Source organism: Tursiops truncatus, chromosome 20 (assembly GCF_011762595.2).
Source record: "Tursiops truncatus isolate mTurTru1 chromosome 20, mTurTru1.mat.Y, whole genome shotgun sequence".
NCBI classification, from domain to species: Eukaryota; Metazoa; Chordata; class Mammalia; order Artiodactyla; family Delphinidae; genus Tursiops; species Tursiops truncatus.
This window is the reverse complement of record NC_047053.1, coordinates 17505286-17526537: the sequence shown is the minus strand read 5'-3', so window position 1 is coordinate 17526537 and position 21252 is coordinate 17505286. Positions and strand designations below refer to the sequence as shown.

Below are 21252 nucleotides of genomic sequence, written 5' to 3'. Positions count from 1 at the left end.
TATTTTGACATTTTAAAATTTGTATCAGACTGACCTGCTTTCATCAAAACCAAGGACAGGATCAGCTGTTTTCTGAGCCTTTCTAGTAAGAAATAAAGGCGCGACTTTCACTTTTCCTTAGAAAAATAAATGCTTAGGTTAGTATCAAGGTTCATCATCTCCACTTACCTCTAGCTACTTTTAAAACTTAAAAAAAATTTTTTTAATTAAAAAATTTTCTATAATGAGCTGATCTCTCAACTTGGCAAAATCAATATCAGAATCTCTTGGGGAGCTTCTTTTTAAACTACAGATTCCCACAACCCACCTCTGGAGATTCTCAGTCAGTATGTCTAGGCAAGGACCTAAGGATTTAAAAATTTTTTTAATTTACCAGATGATTTTGATAATCAGTCAGCTTTGGGAACCACTAAGTTAACTGAGGCTAAATAGATACAAAGAAATGCAATCACTTAAAATACACTCAGTTACCTTTTGTAAAACTCTTCACTACATTATAACTTTACTCACTTATTAAAATAGAAATATCTAATATAATTAAAAGGTTATATTTTATAAGACAAGAGATTAAATCAAAATGAGATAAAGTTAAAATTCAGAACAATATAATCCCCCCAAAACATTCTAATGTTCATCATCAAGTTATCAAATCTGATTACCAGGGACATTTTTAGGAGTCTTGTTAAGTTTTTTTCCTAACACATCATTCAGACACTGAAGTTTCTTCTGATTTTTCTCAGGATGCTTTAAAGGAGTAGGACTTGAACCTGTTATTACAGAGTCCTAAGACAGAATAAGAAAAAAAATTTTAATAACATACAATTAATGTTATTAAAATTTCAAAAGGATTACAGTGCTAGAAGCCATGACAAGATAATCACATTAGCAACTCCATACATCTCCCTGTCAGAAACTAACACAGAAAACACAGGATATGAATGGCAATAGTCTGTGCTTATATCATACAAGTTCACGTGATCAAAGAGTGGATTGATTATGACCATGGGTTTTCTTTTTTAAAGAAGCAACGAACAGATTATATTGCAGATAAAAGAATCAATACAACCAAGCTATAAAAATTATGGCTATTCCCTTTCAGAACTATACATCCTAGATACGTATTAGATGTAGTCTGGTAAGTTCTCATGTGGTCAGCATACATCTATTGAGCATCTACTATGTGTTAGGCAATACAGCAGGCACTGGGAACGCACACAAAAATGAAACTCTAGAGTTGGTGTCAAGTTTCCACCAGGGTTTAGGGGACAGAGGGAGAGCTAATCTATGAGTAAATCGTTTAACTAGTGAGCTTCCCTGGTGGTGCAGTGGTTAAGAATCTGCCTGCCAATGAAGGGGACACAGGTTCAATCCCTGGTCCAGTAAGATCCCACATGGCCGCAGAGCAGCTAAGCCCATGCACCACAACTACTGAGCCTGTGCTCTAGAGCCCACGAGCTGCAACTGCTGAGCCCACATGCCACAACTACTGAAGCCTGCATGCCTAGAGCCTCTGCTCCGCAACAAGAGAAGTCACCGCAATGAGAAACCCGCGCACCGCAACGAAGAGTAGCCCCCACTCACCACAACTAAAGAAAGCCCGTGCGCAGCATCGAAGACCCAAAACAACCAAAGATAAATGAATAAATAAATTTATTTTAAAACATAGTTTAACTAGTTATAATACAGTATAGTGAAAGTAATACTGACTAAATACAAAAAAAAAACCCCATGAAAGTAAATTAAAGTACATATAGGGAAGGAAACTATTTGTCTTGAAGGCATCAGCAAAGCTTTCAAGAGTAGGTAGTCGATTATTCACAGCATTTTTCATAGCCGAAAAGTGGAAGCAACCCAAATGTCCATCAATTGATGAATGGGTAAATGAAATGTGGTATTTCCATATAATGGGGTGTTATTTGGTAATAAAAAGAAACAAAATACTGATTCTACAACATGGAAGAACCTTTAAAACATTATGCTAAATGACAGAAGCCAGATACAAAGGACACATATGGTAGGATACCATTTATATTAAATGTCCAGAATAGGCAAATCTATAGAGACCGAAAGTAGATTAGTGTTTGGCTAGGGCTGGGGGAGGGGAGATAGGAAGGTGACAGCTAAGGAGAATGAGGGTTCTTTTGGGGGTAATGAAATATTCTAAAATTGACTGTGGTGATGAATGCACAACTCTGTGAATGAATACACACTCTTTAAAAGTGACTGAATTGCACACTTTAAATAAATCATGTTATTATATTTTTTTAAAAAAGAGAGAGAGATGGTGGCATAATTTAGCAGGATCTTAAACTCTGAGTAGGAATTCCTCAGGTGGAAGAGAGTACCTAATATACATTTTACGCTGAAACTACAAACTGAAAAAAGTAAAAATTGCAGCCTTTGGGGCAAAATGAATAATTTAGTATGACGGAGCAAAAAGAGTGTGTTTTAGGAAGGGGGGTTGTTTTGAGGAAAAGGAGGAGCTAGTTCAGCCTAAGAAGGATCCTGAATGACTTGATAAGGATTCAGAGTGTATTCTGTAGGCAAAAGAGAGCCAAAGCCTTCGAAAAGAGAATGGAAAATGATATTTTTTCTACAACCTCAGGGCTTCCTACAATTCTACCTTATAATTTTATAACAGTTTCCTTCTCCCATTTCAAACAGAAGAACAGAACAGAATTTATATCAATAAATATTTGTAATACTTACTTCTGTTTCTGACTTTTCAGGGAGCGTCTGATGTCTGGACGAACGCCTTAAAGGTGTCACTATTTCTTCAGTAGCTTTTGACCTACTAATGTGTAAAGCTTTTGCTTTTTCAATCAATTGTTTTGCTTTGGATACATTTTTTGAAGCACTGCTTACCTAAACACAAATGTGAAATAATAATTTAGGTTACTGGCAAATATTTTATATTTAATAATAGAAAAAAATAGAAAAGGCAAACCTTTAAAGACAGTAAAAAGATCAGTAGTTGCCAGGGAAAAAGGGACCAATAGGCAGAGCACAGAGGATTTTTAAGGCAGTGAAACTACTCTGTATGGTACTATAATGGTGGATACATGTCATTTTACATTTGTCTAAACCCACAGAATGTACAATACCAAGAGTGAACCTTAATTTAAACTACAGACACTGGGTGATAATGATGTGTCAATGTAAGTTCATCAATTGTAACAAATGTACTATTTTGATATTGATTATGGGGAGGCTATGCATGTGTGACAGCACCGGGTATATGGGAAATCTATACTTTTTGCTCAATTTTGCTGTGAACCTAAAACTGCTCTAAAAAAATGAAGTCCACTAAGTACATATATAATAGAAAAATATAATCACAGATCACACTAAATAAAAGACCAAAAAAATGGTTATTCAAATCTTACCAAGGAAATGAAATTAAAATGTGTCTAATTATACTTGGTTTGCCTTTATTGCTTGCTTGAAATCTATTCAGATAAATATAATTACATTTGTGAAAAATACCCAAAAAGATATCCATATTAAATGTCTGTATATAAAACATTTTTTAAAAACAGATGTCTGGCGGGCTTCCCTGGTGGCGCAGTGGTTGGGAGTCCGCCTGCCGATGCAGGGGGCACGGGTTTGTGCCCCGGTCCGGGAGGATCCCGTGTGCCGCGGAGCGGCTGGGCCCGTGAGCCGTGGCCGCTGAGCCTGCGCGTCCGGAGCCTGCACTCCGCAAAGGGAGAGGCCGCAGCGGTGAGAGGCCCGCGTACCGCGGGAAAAAAAAATAAAAAGATGTCTGTGGACTTCCCCGGTGGTCCAGTGGTTAAGACTCTGTGCTTCCAGTGCAGGGGCCATGGGTTCAATCCCTAGTCAGGGAAATTCCACATGCTGCGTGGTGCAGCCAAAACAAACAAATAGATGTCTGTACAGATAAGAATTACTGGTTATTTCCCCATTATCTTCATGGCACCTATTCTTTGATTTTAGTCACTTGTAGGCTGAGTCCTTTGAAGAGAGGTTGAAAAGGTAGTAGGTATGGAAAAGAGCACTGATAAGAATAAAGTCTGGCCTTCAGGCCTGGCTCTGCCACTGATGTACTAAGCGATCTTGTGCATTTAAATATTATCTTCCAGATAATGTATTTTCCATATTCTCAGTTCTACAGGTTTTTACATTTGAATTAAAAACACATAGCAAGCAAAGAGCGCAGGGTTTGGAAGATGGCGGACGACGTGGACCAGCAACAAACTACCAACACTGTAGAAGAGCCTCTGGATCTCTTCAGGCTCAGTCTGGATGAACGAATCTATGTGAAAATGAGAAACGACAGAGAGCTTCGAGGCAGGTTACATGCTTATGATCAGCATTTAAATATGATATTGGGAGATGTGGAAGAAACTGTGACAACTATAGAAATTGATGAAGAAACATATGAAGAGATATATAAATCAACCAAACGGAATATCCCGATGCTCTTTGTCCGGGGAGACAGTGTTGTGCTAGTTGCCCCACCATTGAGAGTTGGTTGAAACAAAGAATTTATCCTGTGTGGAAAATAGGAGATTTTGTATGATTGCCTCTTTAAATGTAGAAGATATTCAAAAGAGAAACCGGCGTATGTTTTGATTTTAGGAAATAACCAAGAATTCTTCAACTTCTGAAATAAGTTGATTTGTAGATAACTCACAAATTCTTAAGCTAAACGGCATTTTTATTTTTCTCCAACCCTTCCAATAAATGTGATCACCAAGATGCAAAAAAAACCCCAAAAGAAAACACATAGCAAGCAAGCTGCAAAATAGCTCACATTATATGATCCCTTTTAAAAATGACATATAAATATTTAAGGATAGGAAAAAGTCTGGACAGATGAACTTGTAACTATTAAAAGTGGGTTCCCCCTGGGGACCTCCCTGGTGGCACAGTGCTTAAGAATCCGCCTGCTAATGCAGGGGACACGGGTTCAATCCCTGGTCCGGGAAGATCCCACATGCCGTGGAGCAACTATGCCCATGCGCCACAACTACTGAGCCTGCGCTCTAGAGCCTGCGTGCCACAATCACTAAAGCCGGAACACCTAGAGCCCATGCTCTGCAACAAGAGAAGCCATCGCAATGAGAAGCCCGCACACTGCAATGAAGAGTAGACCCTGCTCGCCACAACTAGAGAAAGCCCACGCACAGCAACGAAGACCCAAGGCAGTCAAATAAATAAATTAATTAAATAAAATCCAAATAAATAAATAATATAAGCAGCGTTTAAAAGTTCAGTAGAATCTTTCTAAAAAGTAAGAGAGATAGCAATTAAGAAAAAAAAAGTGGGTTCCCCCTAAACAGTAGGAGAGAGAAAATTTTAAGTTTTCACTTTTAAATTTATATACTACTGTGTCTTTTAAACAAATGTTTGCCGTTTTTAAAAAGTTAAAAAAAATTTTTTTTGACTGTGCCTTGTGACATGCAGGATCTTAGTTCCCACACCAGGGATTGAACCTGTGCCCTCTGCAGTGGAAGCGCGGAGTCCTAACCACTGGATCCCCAGGGAATTCCAAAAACTTTTAAAATGTTTTTTAAAAACATTAAAAAGAATAGGCACGGAAAAAAATATTTTTTAAATTAAAACTAAAATATAAAAAAAGAATAGATATGGATATTCAGAACATACATAAGGAGGTTAGGAATGTTAAGGATCTGCTTTATAGTAGTAGAGTGACAGATTTTTGTTGTTCTGCTAGCAAAATTTTTTTTTTCTTTTTCATAAGTTTATTTGATTGATTGATTTTTGGCTGGGTTGGATCTTCGTTGCGGTGCACGGGCTTCTCATTGTGGTGGCTTCTCTTGTTGCACAGCACAGGCTCTAGGTGTGTGGGCTCAGTAGTTGTGGCTCGCGGGCTCTAGAGCACAGGCTCTGTAGTTGTGGCGCATGGGCTTAGTTGCTCCACGGCATGAGGAATCTTCCTGGACCAGGGCTCGAACCCGTGTCCCCTGCATTGGCAGGTGGATTCTTAACCACTGCGCCACCAGGGAAGTCCCTAGCAAAATTTTTGACAGGCTGATGAAACTTAGGATAAGTTAGCATTCAAAATAATCCAGCTAAATTTAAATTAACGACTCAATCATTGAAACAGTTAAGAAAAACAGGGCTTCCCTGGTGGCGCAGTGGTTGAGAGTCCTCCTGCCGATGCAGGGGACATGGGTTCGTGCCCCGGTCCGGGAAGGTCCCACATGCCGCGGAGCGGCTGGGCCCGTGAGCCGTGGCCGCTGAGCCTGCGCTCCGCAACGGGAGAGGCCACAACAGTGAGAGGACCGTGTACCGAAAAAAAAAAAAAGACATGTTTTAGTGAATGTGTGAAAAAAAAAATCCACATGCATTTTGGCATGTAGTTCTGCTATTACCTGAAATCTGTTTCTTTTTCCCTAATAGTTATTTTTCTGATAAAAGTTTTTAAAAGTTCATGTTTATAGAAAAACAAAAAACAGAAAAATGAAGAAAATCAAAATCAACCATAGTCCTATCATCTCAAAAACCAGTCATTTCCAACACCCTCCTTTCTGACCTAGCTGCCTGTCCTCCCAGCTCACACTTGGTTACTCCTGACTAAAACAGGAACTTCCGTCCTGACAGCTCTCTACTTTCTCCTTATTTATCAGCCCCTGGTACCCCTTTTCCCTGTCCCCAGCTTAAATTCCATCATATATCATGTCAACTCTCAAAAATATTTTCACCTCCTTTGGCGCCACTGTCCTTCAAAACAGGGTTAAATATTTACTTTATAAGATTAATGATAAGAGTACCAAGCATAGTACCTAGAGTGAGATAAGAAGCCCCCCCCCCCCACCCCGATGCGGTGGCGGGGGAAGAGAGTTGTTAAATAAAAACAAAAGAGATACCAACTTTCTGTGGCAGTGGCTTTCACCCAAGGATTATATCAGAACCACCCTGGTGGCTTTTTCAACACACACACACACACACACATTTGTACCTACTCACCCAGGAGAGAATCCAATTCTCTCATCATAAGGGATAAGCAGTTTACTTTACAAAAGCAGCTAAACTATTCTTATACATACAACCTCTCCCTTTAGGAAAATGGTTTTCAACTGGGGGTGATTTTTCCCTCCAGGGGATATTTAGCAATGACTGGAGATATTTTGGTTATCATAGCTAGGGCAGCTGGGGTGCTATTGGCATCTCACGGGTAGAGGCCAGGATTACTGCGAAACATCCTATAACGTACAAGACAGTTCCCCACAACAAAGAATTATCCAGCGCACAATGTCAACAGTAGCAGGGTTGAGAGACCCCACTTGTTAGCCTCTAATCTATAAAAATAAACCAAAAATTCAATCATGCTTATTTCCATAAGCAGCCTTAGGGAAAAAGATTGGAATATAACTGTCACTAAGAAAACTTTTTCTAAGTAAACGATACTGTCTTTATCAATTGCTTTCATCTCACAATAAGATATGTTGATCTCTTAATAAGCTAACTAGAGGAATAAAATAACAGCAAAAAATAATATAGGGTTATAGTTAATATAACCAATCTATGAAATATGTGAATCTTCTTTTGGCGTATCACTTCCAATAGTAATAGTTATTGTTTTACAAAACAGAATACCACTTACAGGACACCCTAATATTTCAATTACCTTTCTAGTCTGAGACTCAAAATCTTCATCAGCTGCTTCAGATTTCTTAGACCTTTTCTTAGATTTTTTCTTAGATTTTTTGGGAGTACTAATTCTGGTGAATTTCATTCTGAAAAAAACCCAAAAAGATATTCACAAACATTTATGTGATTATAATGTGTAAGAATTTCAATTAAATATAGAAAGGAACCAACTAGGGCTCTAATTTCTGGACAGTTCTGAATCAGAAAACGAAAAAAGACACCCCCCATCAGTTTCAAACTACTGATTCAAAAGTAAGCCAAACTCAATGTTAAACTTTTAGAAAATATAAAGTTTCATTTTATAAATCATAAGCTTTCCAGAAAATTAGCCCCTAGGATTAGCCAGAACCAACATGCAAGTATATGTTGAGTTGGCCAAAAAGTTCATTCGGATTTCCCGAGGCATCTTATGGAAAAACCTGAGCAAACTTTCTGGCCAACACAATACCTCACAGTATATGGCTCAGCTTACCTAAAAATGTTCTATGATTTATTTTTAATCTTATGTTTGTTAAATGCACAGAATTCATATTTGGAGGATATTTCTCCAGGAATTAACAACTATGATAAATAAGAGTTTAAAACTCATCTAAAATATGGCTAGAATTCTTCTGAAATCATGCCTGAGTTTAAATTAAATATGGAAAATAAGCAACATTTTTGAAACCCTGTTTTCTTTTTCTTATAAATCAGCTGTGTTCTAGAAAAAAAAAACAATTCTTCAGTGCTTGACATACTTTCCTTCACATCTAATAATACATGCAGAATATTTAGAACTTGAGAACAAAACAAAACTTTACCTGATAGGACTCTCTGAATCAGAGGATACTGTTATTAATTCCGCTGTATATAAGCTACGCTTCCCTGATAAGTTCGCTGCTTTTGGAGTGGAAGCTTTTACTGGACTATCGTCTTGTGCGTCTTCAGAATCAGTAGCTCTAATGATTACTGTAGCAGGTGTGCTGCTACTTCTTACAGATCTTCTGCTTGGTTTCAGTGTAGAAACAAATACCAAGCTGTCTTCAGTCTCAGCTTTAGAGTGTATAACCTTATCCTTAACTGGTATGCCGGTTTTTCTTGAAGACTTATTGTTACACGGAGAGGAAATTTTTAGAGGGTCATCATCTGCTGCACCTTCACAAACAAGGTTTTTGCTGTTAAGTAATGTGCTGTTTTTGAAAACTTCTGTTTTCTTTTGTCTTAAACTCATTCTAAGCCTGTTTTGATTTTGTTTCTCTTTAAAGGAAAAAGTTGATTCTTTCTCTTGAGGATTTCTCTCTCTATTTTCACCTGGAATAGCACCAGTATCTAAGATTTTTTTATTCTTTTTCTTCAGTTTTTTACTTTTCTCCTTAGGAAAACCTCCTTTATCAGCATGTGTCTGTGAATTGCCATTATTTGAAATCATTTGGATATTAGGAATTTCCATGATTTTTTTAGAATTATTGTCTCTTCCTTCCTCATTTAAAGATTTTTCATTGAGCTCTTTCTGCTTATCAGAAGACTTTTTGACTCCATTTTTAAGTGCATCTGATGTTGGCTGCCTAAATGCTTTCATAAACTGCTGTCTTTCTTCTAGAGTGCATTTTGGTTTCACAGCTTCAGAACTTCCAGCTTCCAACACTGCCAATTCTAGTTCTTCCTCATGTATAACGACATTAGATTTTCTTTTCTGACTCGTCTGTTCATTCTCAGGATCAGACAGACTATTTTCCATTTCCACCTGCTTTTGTTTCAAGAAAATTGAGGGTATTTTCCCTGTCTTTTTTGGGGGGATGGGGTGAACTTGTGCAAGAACAGTGACTGTCTTAAAGCGGACCTGTTGGGAAATTTCATAGGTTTCTGGGTCAGTCATACAACCACTTTTGACTGCATCGTCAACAGTTTCAGAAGGAATACAAACAGACACTGTAGAGTCTGGTGCCTGTTCCACTTTACTTTCGTTGTGACTTTTTAAAAATTCCTCATATGAGACAGTTATTGTACTATCATTTAACTGGGCTGTTTTAGTTATATTATCTCTAGATTCTGCATCATTTGCAGTATTTTCCATTTCATTAGTTAGGGAAGGCATTATCTGTTTACTATCATTACCATGTCTTTTAAGGAGATTTAGTTCCTCTGCTAAGGGTAAACTTTCAGATAGATCTATTACCTCTCTGTGCTTCCTTTTCCTCAATTTTCTGCGATCATTTTTTGAGGGGCCTTGTTTAGGACTTATTTTCTTAGACCTTTTTTTGGAGGTCATAGTGCTTGATTGTTTTTTGGTATCTTGAATACTTTCTGCAAGTACCTTGACATGTTTCTTGTAGAGTAAAGCAGAAGTACTACTTCCCACAAAATTGTTACTTAAACTGGAGTCTTCCTTGCTATCATCACTGTTAATTTCAATTGCAGATTCATTTTCAGTTTTAATATGACTTAGTTGATGAGATAAATTAAGTCTCTTTCCTCTCTTCTTATTCTCTGTATTTGAGGACATTTCCAAAGGTGTTTTACAGTCTTTGTCACTGTCAGCAGGCAATGGTGTGGATGATTTTATCTTGTACTTTTTTGCTGTCTGAGTTTTCTCATTTGTGGGTAAAGTCTTTCTAAAATAATCCAGAATATTACTGGATTTTGGTGGAGAGAAAACCCTGTCTGCAGTCTTCCCCATTGGTGATAAATATTTAGTGATTGTTTTGCAAGTTCTGTCATCATCTTTCCTTCGCTTCTTGCTTGCCTATCAATTTAAAAGAAGAAAAACACTTATTTCAAGCAACATAAATTTTAAACATGGATCTATTATTTTATGTAATGCAATAAAAAAAGGAAGGCTCCCTTAGTTGATAAACATTACATATTAGGAAGAAAAAGAGCTTTAAAGTTAAACCTACATTCAAATCTCAATGTCACATCAAGTTATACAATTATAATTTGTGTACTTTATACATTATATGTCAATAAAAAGTTTCAAGGCCCCCTATGCTTGTGTACAAATGTGTTAATTACTGTTGGCCTCTGTTTACTCTATAACCTTTGAATAGTACCACCCACCCCACAGAATTTGTAATGAACATATTACATACAAACATGTGAAGTCTGATGCATGCTAGGAACTCTATAAATATTATTTCCATTCCCTTTATACTGTTTTAGTTAAAAATAAACAAATTATTCTAACTATTTCCAAGAAACAGGTACATGGTGAACAAGTCTAGGATCTCAAAATTTACTAATTAAGTGAAAATTATAGTGGACATTTACTACAAATAAAACAAGACTTTTCAGTGTTTTAGTATGCTATTAAGAGTTACCGCCTGCCTCTTATACTATTTAGTACCCTTAAAAAAAAGCTCCAGCAACTTTATTTTTAACTTCCCTCAGTTCACTTGTTAGAAAAAACTTGCCAGAACAACAAGAAAACCTTTTTGTTTTTTTTGAAGATAAGTAACAAAGGAATTATAAGTCTAGAAAATTAAAATGGATTATAAGGCTATCATGATTAAAAGCATAGCACTGATGCATGAATAGGCAGGCAACTTAATAGAACTGATTAGAAAACCAGAAAGAGACATAAGTGTGTATTTAAGAATTTGGTATATTATAATAGTAGCACTCAAGTTAGTGGGCAAAGAAGTAGTTAATAAATAGTACGGGGACAAATTTTAACCCTCTGGATAAATATGAGACAAAATAAATTACAGACAGATTAAAATTTTACATCTTAAAATGAAATGATAAATGTACTAGAAGAAAATGCTAATGAGTTGTTAGTATTATTATTATCGTGAGCTCGTATCAGAGGCACAATACCATAGGCTCTGGAGTCAGGCAGATCTAAGCTCAAGTGCTGGCTCTGACATCTACTAGTGTGGGACCTTAAGCAAATTACTGTTAATTTTCTAACTTACTTTTTCTAACCTAACTTACTTTTAATTACTTCTTAACCTTCTCTCATCTGTAGAATACAGATAAAAACACCTCATCACAGGGCTGATATTAAGTAAAATAATGTGTATAAGGTCCTTACCCTTAAAATACTAAACAGTAAGTATCATTACTGTGAAATAGCCCTCTAAGCAGGGCACCAAAAGCAGAGCGTGTAATGAAAAGACTGGAAAACTGAGCAAACAAAAAGCAAGAACTGTGTAATTCAAGTATCAAAAGTCCTTCTTCACACCTGAGACAAGCAGAGCAACTGCCTTTTCAGCAAAGAAGTATCAGCATAACATCTATTAGCAAGCAGACAAAAGTACTCAATTCTAAAAAGTAAGAGTCTCAGCGAAATAAGTGAATATACATCTTGACTCACTTCGAAGACATCTGTTTGCATACTTCAGTTAGAATGCGAGCTTGAAAGGTGTAAAAATATAGCAACCGTCTACTTTTAGATGCTACTCCACTACTTCATGGCATTAGAATCTCTTAACAACAACTGCTTAGTACATTTCACTGAAATTTGATGAACACAGGAGAATAACAGCATGCCAAGCTGGGACTTCTAACTGCAGTATCTTAAGCCCTACCTAGAACAATGAGATAGTGATTTTTAAATGACGTACCTTTTTTGATTCCTGTAGTGACAATCTAAGCGGTATTCCTAGAGCAGGTGATTGGGTGGACAGGTAGAACTTAAAGATTCTTTTCAACGCTAAAGTTCTATGATTCCTTATCATGAACCCTAGACTTGACCCTGGGATCCTCCGTAACATTTCACAAGTCCAAAACATCAAGTTCCAGAAACATTTCAGGATCTGGTAACTAGTCCTTTACTAGGCATCTTAAGGTCCCCGCAAACATCTCACAATCCCAATGTTTCTAGGGACCTATCACGTCTTTAAGAAACGACACACCCCAGCAATTGTTCCACAGAATGTCAGACTCTGGGGCGTCACCAGATCCCTCCTTCCCCCTCATAGATCCTAAATCGGGATTACCTTTCCCCCACACCCAACATTCGGAGATATTCAAACTCACCTCATTCCCGTAGTCTTTCACCGGAGGGGGAGCAGCTGCCGCCGCCATGGCCAAGACCCCCACCATGCTCCTTGCTTCCCGGAATCCCGGTTCCTAGGATCTTCCGCGGCCCGGCCCGGCCTGTCGGGAGGCCATGGAGGCGGCCGGCTCCAGCAGGAGCGAGGAGCTGGGCCGCGGGGTCCGCCTCGGACTCCCCCGCGCCCACTGCCCGGGGTGGTCGCAGAGGCTGGGCCCAGCTCAACCAAGTAGAACGCGGGAAGAGGCGGTGAGAAAGCGCGGGCAGCGAAGACCCTCGGGCGCGGTCGGTGAGCGCGGGGTGCCCTGGAGGCCGCCGCTCCAGTTCTGAGTGATAGGGACTGGGGATCCCGCGGGGAAAGCAGGCCGAACACAGATCCTACCCGCGGGATTCGGAGGGAGTTCTTGTCAATTGGGTTTTCGCGCCGTCCAGAGTGCAGGGGGCGGAGTTTAGATTGCTTCCGGAGGCTGCGCGGACAGTGAGCCGAGAGGGCCAAAATGCTTCTTCGGCAAGACTGCAGGAGGTGGGATTGCTTTACCGTGAATCTAAAAGTAGCGGGGACTTCGGAGATTCAAACTTCTTACGCCCAGTTTCACTGATGAGGATATGATTTGACTAAGTCCGTTGGTGGCAGAATTAGAACTCCATACTTTTGACGCCCCAGACTAGCCCCTATTTAAAAGTGGAAATTCGAAAAATACAGAAAAGGGAATAACAATTGATTACACTCCCACACGGAATAAAATGTTATTTTGGCAAGCGTCCTACCTAGAGATACGCCCACTTGGGGTCCGAGATTTCGACTTTTTACCCCTAATTGAGGTCAGGAGGCATTTCTTCCCGTGGATTTCGTCCTCGCGAGCAGCTAGGAGCCCAAGGTCGTCGCCTCAGTTGGCTGGCGTGTGTTCGAGTTGTTGCTGGGTACCAGTAGTTTGCTAGTTTGTAGTGAAGATAATCTCATACATCATTTGCATTGTTTTCACAGACATGTTTAGCTTTACTTTTTTTTTTTCATTGCACTTGCAATATAGAGAGTGTGTTTATTTTGTCTGAGTGCTAGTTTTAACTACACGGTATGTAAGAGCTGAAACAAGTCATGTAAATACACCTATCAAATAGTAACGGGAAGCCACCTTGTTCGGTCGGGTTATGCAAACTGATGTTAACTGTTGACGTAATTGTGTCTATCTTTATGGTATTTGCTATTGCCTGGACAACATAAAGGGTACAAATTTCTCCAATGAAATTAGTGGTAATTACTTTCTCCTTGAAAATTATTAACCCCGGATAAGGTTTTTCAGGAAGGGAGACTGCACTTCTAAATATAAACAGTTTTGTTGTTTTGGTTTCGTTTACTTATAACTCACGTAGTGTAAGAACGCGACGCAAAGAGAATGACGGCGAAGAGGAGGAGAAGATGGAAGAGCAAGAGCGTGGAGGAGGAGCAATCAATTAGAAAACTACAGAAAAAACTGAAAGTCTCTTTGACTTTCACCCCCTAACTCGGTCTCTTCCTCTTAGCCCCAATGGCAGCCAGTATCACCTATTTGTTGGATAGCGTTGCAGCCTTTCTTAATACTTTTACATACATATACGTATCCGTAGAAAAATCTTTAGTTTTGTTTTTCTTTACATAAAAGGTAACAATGTAAATATCACTCAGCAATTTGTTTCTTTCATCATTGTCTTCAAGAGCTATACAGGTCAATCTGATTTGTTCCCTTTCATTCCTGAGCATTCCACCCAATTATGCACAACATTTTATTTATCCATTTCCTTAGTGATGATCATTTAAATTGTCTTCAATTTTCTGTTAGTCAATGAATCAGCGAACATTCTTGTATCCTTGAACACAAATGGTGCTTTTCCAGGATACACACCTAAACGTGGAATTGCTAGGTTGTAGGGTATGTCTCTAGCGCTTTTTATTCTTCTAAAAAGCTAAGCATTTAAAATGTGTTGAGGGCTTCCCTGGTGGTGCAGTGGTTGAGAATCCGCCTGCCAATGCAAGGGACACGGGTTCGACCCCTGGTCTTCTAGCACTATAAATATCTGCTTATCTTTAGATATTTCAATATCTTTACACAACTATGTTTTTAAATAAATTTATTTATTTTATTTATTTATTTTTGGCTGTGTTGGGTCTTCCTTGCTGCGCACCGGCTTTCTCTACTTGCGGCGAGCGGGGGCTACTCTTAGTTACGGTGCGTGGGCTTCTCATTATGGTGGCTTCTCTTATTGCGGAGCACTAGCTCTAGGCACGTGGGCTTCGGTAGTTGCAGCACGCAGGCTCAGTAGTTGTGGCTCCTGGGCTCTAGAGCACAGGCTCAGTAGTTGTCGTGCACGGGCTTTGTTGCTCCATGGCATGTGGGATCTTCCCGGACCAGGGCTTGAACCCGTGTCCCCTGCATTGGCAGGCGGATTCTCAACCACTGCACCACCAGGGAAGCCCTGATCTAACAATTTTAAACAGTATGCATTAAAGTCCTGTTATGGTGGTTAATTCTCTTGTAACACCACCCTCCATACTTTCTCTCCTCCCACATTCCCAATATAGTTATATTATAAAGACTTGTACACTTGTACACAAATGTTGATAGCAGCTTTATTTGTAATAGTAAAAAACTTGGAACAACCTATCAACAGGTACATTAAGAAACATATCCATACCATGAAATACTACTCAGCAACAAAAAGAAATGAACTATCAATACATGAAACAACATGGATGAAAAAAGAGTCTATATTGCATGATTCCATTTATTTAAAATTTGAGAAAAATGCAAATTAATCTCTAATTACAGAAAGCAGATCATCATTGCCTGTGTTCAGGGGTTGAAGGAGGGATAGATTACAAAGGAATAGGTTACATGGAAACTTTGGGGAGTGATGGAAATGTTCATTATATTGGTTATGGTGATGGTTCCACAGGTATATACTGATGAAAAAGTTCATCACATCATATACTCTAAATATATGCAGTTTATTGCAAATCAGTTATATTCAATAAAGCTGTTTAAAAAATGGTTCAAGCTGATTGAAGGTTTTTAGCATAAGTGGGACTCACTAGTGGGTTCTACTGTAGGATGATCAGGAGATTTTCATTGGGGGACTTCCTAATGTTAATAGGTGGAGGTCTTTTCTCTGGACCACTTGGTTTCTCCTCCAATCTGTTTGGGGGCAGAGGTGTTTATATCTCATGCAGTTTTGTGGAAGCAATAGGGAGGCATCACCTAAATGCATGGAATAGGGCAATGGACCTAAAATATCTAACTCTAATATTAACTGATGTCTCCCCTTTTCAGTTCCATACCTCATTCTCATGTGCTGTGTTATTCATCCTTCCATCCATTCCATAAATACAAATGAGTGCCAGCTATGAACAAAGCAGCTGTGAACAAAACAGACAAAAATGCCTATCCTTTTAGAATTTGTATTCTGGTTGGAAGAGACATGTAATAAAAATGATCCATAAGTAAAGTATATGGTAAGACAGGGCTAAATGCTGAGGAGAAAATAATGCAGGAAGTAGGATAAGGAAAGGAATGTCAGAATAGGGGTTGTGAGTTTTTTTAAGTGACTAAAAATTTTAAAAGGATATATAGCATGAGTTTCTCAGGAGTCTTTGGGGAGAGTTAGCCCAATTCTGAAAGGTTCATCCTCTGCAGTTTAGGTTGTAACTTCTGGCAGTTTTCTTGGGCAATTACTACTACTCCACTTTCCATCTTCCAAAAATTTATGGAACTCTCTAGTGCTCTTTTGTGTTCTCTACTGTTCCATTTGTCCCTAATCCATTTGTTTTCCTAATCCAGTTTTAAATCCCTTAATTGTTGTTTTGATGGGGTTTTGGAAGGGAAAGGAGAGAAGCACCTGTGGCCAAGCCAAGAAAAGCCTTAAGACTCAGTTTACGGTTTACCTTGTTCAAGAAACTTTTCCTGATACCTCCTTCCTTCCACTATACTTTAGGCTGGATTAGGTGGCTGTCTCTGTGCTTCTACTCATTGCACTCAATATATTAGAATATAAATTCCTGCTTATGTGTGAGTGATCCCCCTACTGGACTATGAAGGCAAGTCCTAGGTCTCATTCCCGATTTGATTCCCAGCACCTAAGCACAGAGCCAGACACATACCTTGTACTCTTTAGATATTTTGTAAATAAATGTGTGCTTTTACCTGGCCATACTATTCAGCCTTTGCATGAGTCCTGTGAGGAAGACATTTACATTATTGTCGATTTAGAGAAATGTAGCTCACACATGTTCCCAAAGTTACAATGTTTAGCCAAGTCTCCTAACTTAAACTTCAGTGCTTTTTAAAAAAATTAATTAATTAATTAATTAATTTTTGGCTCTGTTGGGTCTTTGTTGCTGCGTTCAGTCTTTCTTTAGTTGTGGCGAGTGGGGACTACTCTTCGTTGTGGTGCACAGGCTTCTCATTACGGTGGCTTCTCTTGCTGTGGAGCATGGGCTCTAGGTGCGCAGGCTTCAGTAGTTGTGGCATGTGGGCTCAGTAGTTGTGGCTCACGGGCTCTAGAGTGCAGGCTCGGTAGTTGTGGTGCACAGGCTTAGTTGCTCCGCGGCATGTGGGATCTTCCCGGCCCAGGGCTCGAACCTGTGTCCGCTGCATTAGCAGGCGGATTCCCAACCACTGTACCACCAGGGAAGCCTGGCAATTATATTCTTATCGTAAATAAATCAATTAGCAAGTCCTTTGTTTCTTTTTTTTTTTGCGGTACGCGGGCCTCTCACTGTTGTGGCCTCTCCCGTCGCAGAGCACAGGCTCCGGACGCGCAGGCTCAGCGGCCATAGCTCACGGGCCCAGCCGCTCCGTGGCATGTGGGATCTTCCCGGACTGGGGCACGAACCCGTGTCCCCTGCATCAGCAGGCAGACTCTCAACCACTGCGCCACCAGGGAAGCCCAAGTCCTTTGTTTCTTGTAGCATGAGGAGTCTGTGCCTCTGAATCTGCTCACCTCTGGGTACTCTTGAAATTCAAGTCAGTGCTAGACTAATGTGGTGACACGGAGATTAAAAACTCTGTAAAGCCCTGTCTGATGGCCTGCTGGCTTCTGTCATCACCACCTCTAGATCAATCTTCCTCTCTGTTATTGACCAGAGCATTTATTCTTCAGAAACTTGTGCTCTAAAGTTAAAAAGTTAAAAAAAATAAAAAATAAAAATATTTCGAGCCTGCGGGCACAGTTTTACAGCTTTTCTTCAGTTTTCTTCGTGTTATTTTTGTGGGTAGTGTGGATATATTAGATACACATTTCCTGCCTCCCATCAGTTAGTAGGTCAAGGAAATAAAGTTGAATGAGACTAAGATTGGTAGCTTGTCTTTATGGAAGTTTTCCTTTTAATATTTTTTTTTAAATTTCACTTAGTAAAGCTTTCTGGAGTGGGAGCCAATTCTGTTCAATTAGCTTTAGAGAGCACACAGAACATATCATGTTCAAGAACAATTAATAAATCCTGTTTTTTACTGACTCAATGTGTGTCCAAACTCTCCTGTTCCCTTGAACCATTTGCGTATCTTTCCCCCTGCTTTCACTGTCAAAACTCCATACAAAGGCTTCCCTGGTGGCACAGTGGTTAAGAATCCGCCTTCCAATGCAGGGGACACGGGTTCGAGCCCTGGTCTGGGAAGATCCCTCATGTCGCGGAGCAACTAAGCCCATGCGCCACAACTACTGAGCCTGCACTCTAGAGCCCGCAAGCCACAACTACTGAGCCCACGTGCTGCAACTACTGAAGCCCGGGTGCCTACAGCCCGTGCTCCGCAACAAGAGAAGCCACCGCAATGAGAAGCCCGTCCGCCGCAACGAAGAGTAGTCCCCACTTGCCGCAACTAGAGAAAGCCTGCACGCAGCAACGAAGACTCAACACAGCCAAAAATAAATAAATTAAAAACAAACAAACCCCCACAAAACTCTGTAAAAGCCAACATCCTAATTCAAGTCTCCATCATATCATAACTAGACTAACGCCATTTAGTTCTGCCTATTTACTCCCCTCTAGTTATCTCATGCATATTCATTTCACTGAACAAATATTTATTGAGAATTTACAGTATGCCAACCCCTGCCTTACCTTAACACAAACCGAAGTCCCACCTCTCTATCATTTATCTTCCTAAAACATTGTTTTGCAAATGTCACTGCACATGCAAAAATCTTTAATGTCTATTCATTAAAGTCAAAGCTTCTTAACCTGAGCTCCAGGGCCCTTACTTTTCTCTTAACTTCATCTCCCAATATATTATTCCGTCCTTCCTCTCCAGGCAAAGTGGTCTGCTCCTCCTTCCTTACACAATCCATTTATATTCCTGTCTGCAAGTCCTTATACCCTTTCCTTAGTTTTATCTTACCTGGGGTGCCTTTACTTACTCCTTTTTGTTTAGTTAATGCCTTGATTCATTCCACAGGTATTTGTTGAGAATCTACTGAGTGGCTTGCTACTTCAGGATAAAGATAATCTCCCATTTTCTCCAGAAGAGCCTTCATTTTCTAAACTTCTCTAATTTCAAGTGTCATTTACTTAGCACCAAACAATGCGGTAGAAAGGGCTTTAGTCTGGCCCAGGAAAACTGCAATCTAGCCTCTAGCACAGATTAATTGTGTAACCTTGAGACAATCACTGTTCTGTTTTTGTTTCCTGGGGAGGCAACTCTACCATCCTTGGCCAGGGGTCAGCAAACTATGGCCAGAGGGGAGAAGCGGGGAGGGATATACTGGGAGATTGGGATTGACATATACACACTAGGATATATAAAACAGATAACTAGTAAGGACCTACTGGATAGCACAGGGAACTCTACTCAATACACTGTAATGGCCTATATGGAAAAGAATCTAAAAAAGAGTGGATATAGGTATATGTATAACTGATTCACTTTGCTGTACACCTGAAACTAACACAACATTGTAAATCAACTATACTCCAGTAAAAACTTTAAAAAAACAAAAAACAAAAAACTATGGCCAAGGCCACATCTGACCCACCACCTGTTTTTGTATGGCCCCTGAACGAAGAATGGTTTTCACCTTTTTAAGTAGTTGAAAAAAGATGCAAAGAGGGCTTCCCTGGGGGCGCAGTGGTTGAGAGTCCGCCTGCCGATACAGGGGACATGGGTTCGTGCCCTGGTCCAGGAAGATCCCACATGCCGCGGAGCGGGTGGTCCCGTGAGCCATGGTCGCTGAGCCTGCGCGTCCGGACCCTGTGCTCCGCGACGGGAAAGGCCACAACACTGAGAGGCCCGCGTACCAAAAACAAAACAGAAAAAGATGCAAAGAATATTTTGTGACATGTGACAATTATGTGACATTCAAATTTGTGTCCGTAAGTTTTATTAGCACACGGTCACGCCCATTTATTCACTATATTGCAACAGAGGCCTTATGGCCCACCGAGCTTCACATTTTCAATTACCTGGCCCACACAGGAAAGTTTGATAACATCCGCCTTGCAGCTCTGCCAGGATTGAGGTACCTACCACTGGCCCACGCTTAGGCCTCTGTCTTGGCTCCCTCATTAGACTACAAGCTTCTGGGTGATGGGGCCTTTGATTCCTGTGAGCGTGGTGCCTGATTCACAGTAACCTCCTAAAACACTAGCCACTGCAGGGATGCTCGTTTACTAGGCAGGTAGGACAATGATGATTCAAGACCCATCCGGGTTGAAATCCCAACGGCTTGAAATCCCGACGGCTTGAGAAAGTTGATTCTCCTCTCTGTCCCACAGTTTTCTCCTCTGTGGGATAGAGGTGCAAGGAGGCCTCGTAGTGAGGCCAGAATAAGATAAGGTGCGGGAAGCACTTCGTGAGGTGTAGTCATTAATCTTTCCCTAGCTCCGTGCGTGCCCCGAGGAAGCATCACTGGCAGGTGCTGCTTGGGAGCTGAGCTGAGACCAGCTGGGCCTGCAGCGCGAGAGGCTCCCTGTCCCGGACGCACGTTGAGCGCTGCTGTCAATCAAGGCCGCCCTGGGGCGGGGCGGGGCGGTGTTTCCGCCTGCGTGTGGCCGCTCGGGGCCGCTCGGCGGCGCCCGGGACAGTCGGGAGCCGCGCCCGCAGCCGCCGGCCGCGCGGCCGGACGAGGGGACGATGGAGCTGGAGCCCGAGCTGCTGCTGCAGGAGGCCCGCGAGAGCGTGGAGGCGGCGCAGAGCTACCGGCGGGAGCTAGGCCAGAGGCTGCAGGGGCTGCGGGAGGCGCGGAGGCAGGTCGGAGGGCCGCGCCCGCAGGGGCGCTGTGGGCCCCGGGGAGGGCGCGGGGTGCCAGGCGATGGGCGAGGGCACGGAGGGCTGCGAGGGGCGGGAGTGTCCGGAAACTCTGAAGGGAGGAGGGAAGCGTCTCTGAAGGTTCGGGAGACCTGGCAGGGTCTGGGAATGGGGAGGTGGGTTCTGCGGGGGGGTGGGGGGTGGGGGAGGGGGACGGGGGGGTCTTAGGAAGGGGCAAATTTGGGGGATCGAGGGAGAGTGTGAGGGGCGTACCCTAAGCTGTGTGGGGCGGTGTCGGGGATGCGATGGGGTCCGAGGTTGGGGGGAGTGAGGGACCAGAGCAAAAACCGAGGGCGTCACAGAGGGTAGTGAAGATTGAGAGAGTTGGGGGAGGTGGAGATTCTTTGGAAAACCTACCTTGTGGAT

The 21252-nt window shown here is 41.1% G+C and overlaps 2 protein-coding genes and 1 pseudogene across 6 annotated transcripts in view; 2 read left to right on the top strand and 1 right to left on the bottom strand.

Moving 5' to 3' along the window:
* The window catches only part of ATAD5 (ATPase family AAA domain containing 5), a 48214-nt gene extending 35173 nt beyond the window's left edge, over positions 1 to 13041 (bottom strand). For 3 of the 5 annotated variants that reach the window (XR_012328628.1, XR_012328629.1, XM_073797759.1), the window contains exons 1-6: positions 12598 to 13040; positions 8439 to 10360; positions 7616 to 7724; positions 2710 to 2865; positions 660 to 783; positions 35 to 116 (exon numbers count right to left, since the gene is read on the bottom strand). Coding sequence is in view for 3 of the 5 variants with exons in the window: in XM_073797759.1 (XP_073653860.1) it covers positions 35 to 116; positions 660 to 783; positions 2710 to 2865; positions 7616 to 7724; positions 8439 to 10360; positions 12598 to 12663 (2459 nt within the window). In the remaining 2 variants the exon portion in view is untranslated. Of the gene's footprint in view, positions 1 to 34; positions 117 to 659; positions 784 to 2709; positions 2866 to 7615; positions 7725 to 8438; positions 10361 to 12597 lie in introns of all 5 variants that reach the window. The other 2 variants (XM_073797760.1, XM_019927080.3) reach the window with 2 other exon arrangements.
* Positions 4170 to 4580, top strand: LOC101334087 (U6 snRNA-associated Sm-like protein LSm3 pseudogene; annotated as a pseudogene).
* Positions 13042 to 20666: 7625 nt separating the features above from the next.
* CRLF3 (cytokine receptor like factor 3) overlaps positions 20667 to 21252 on the top strand; it is a 37333-nt gene continuing 36747 nt past the window's right edge. Inside the window, exon 1 of the mRNA XM_019927079.3 lies at positions 20667 to 20829. Within this exon, the coding sequence (XP_019782638.1) occupies positions 20713 to 20829 (117 nt within the window). The 5' untranslated portion in view covers positions 20667 to 20712. The remainder of the gene's footprint in view (positions 20830 to 21252) is intronic.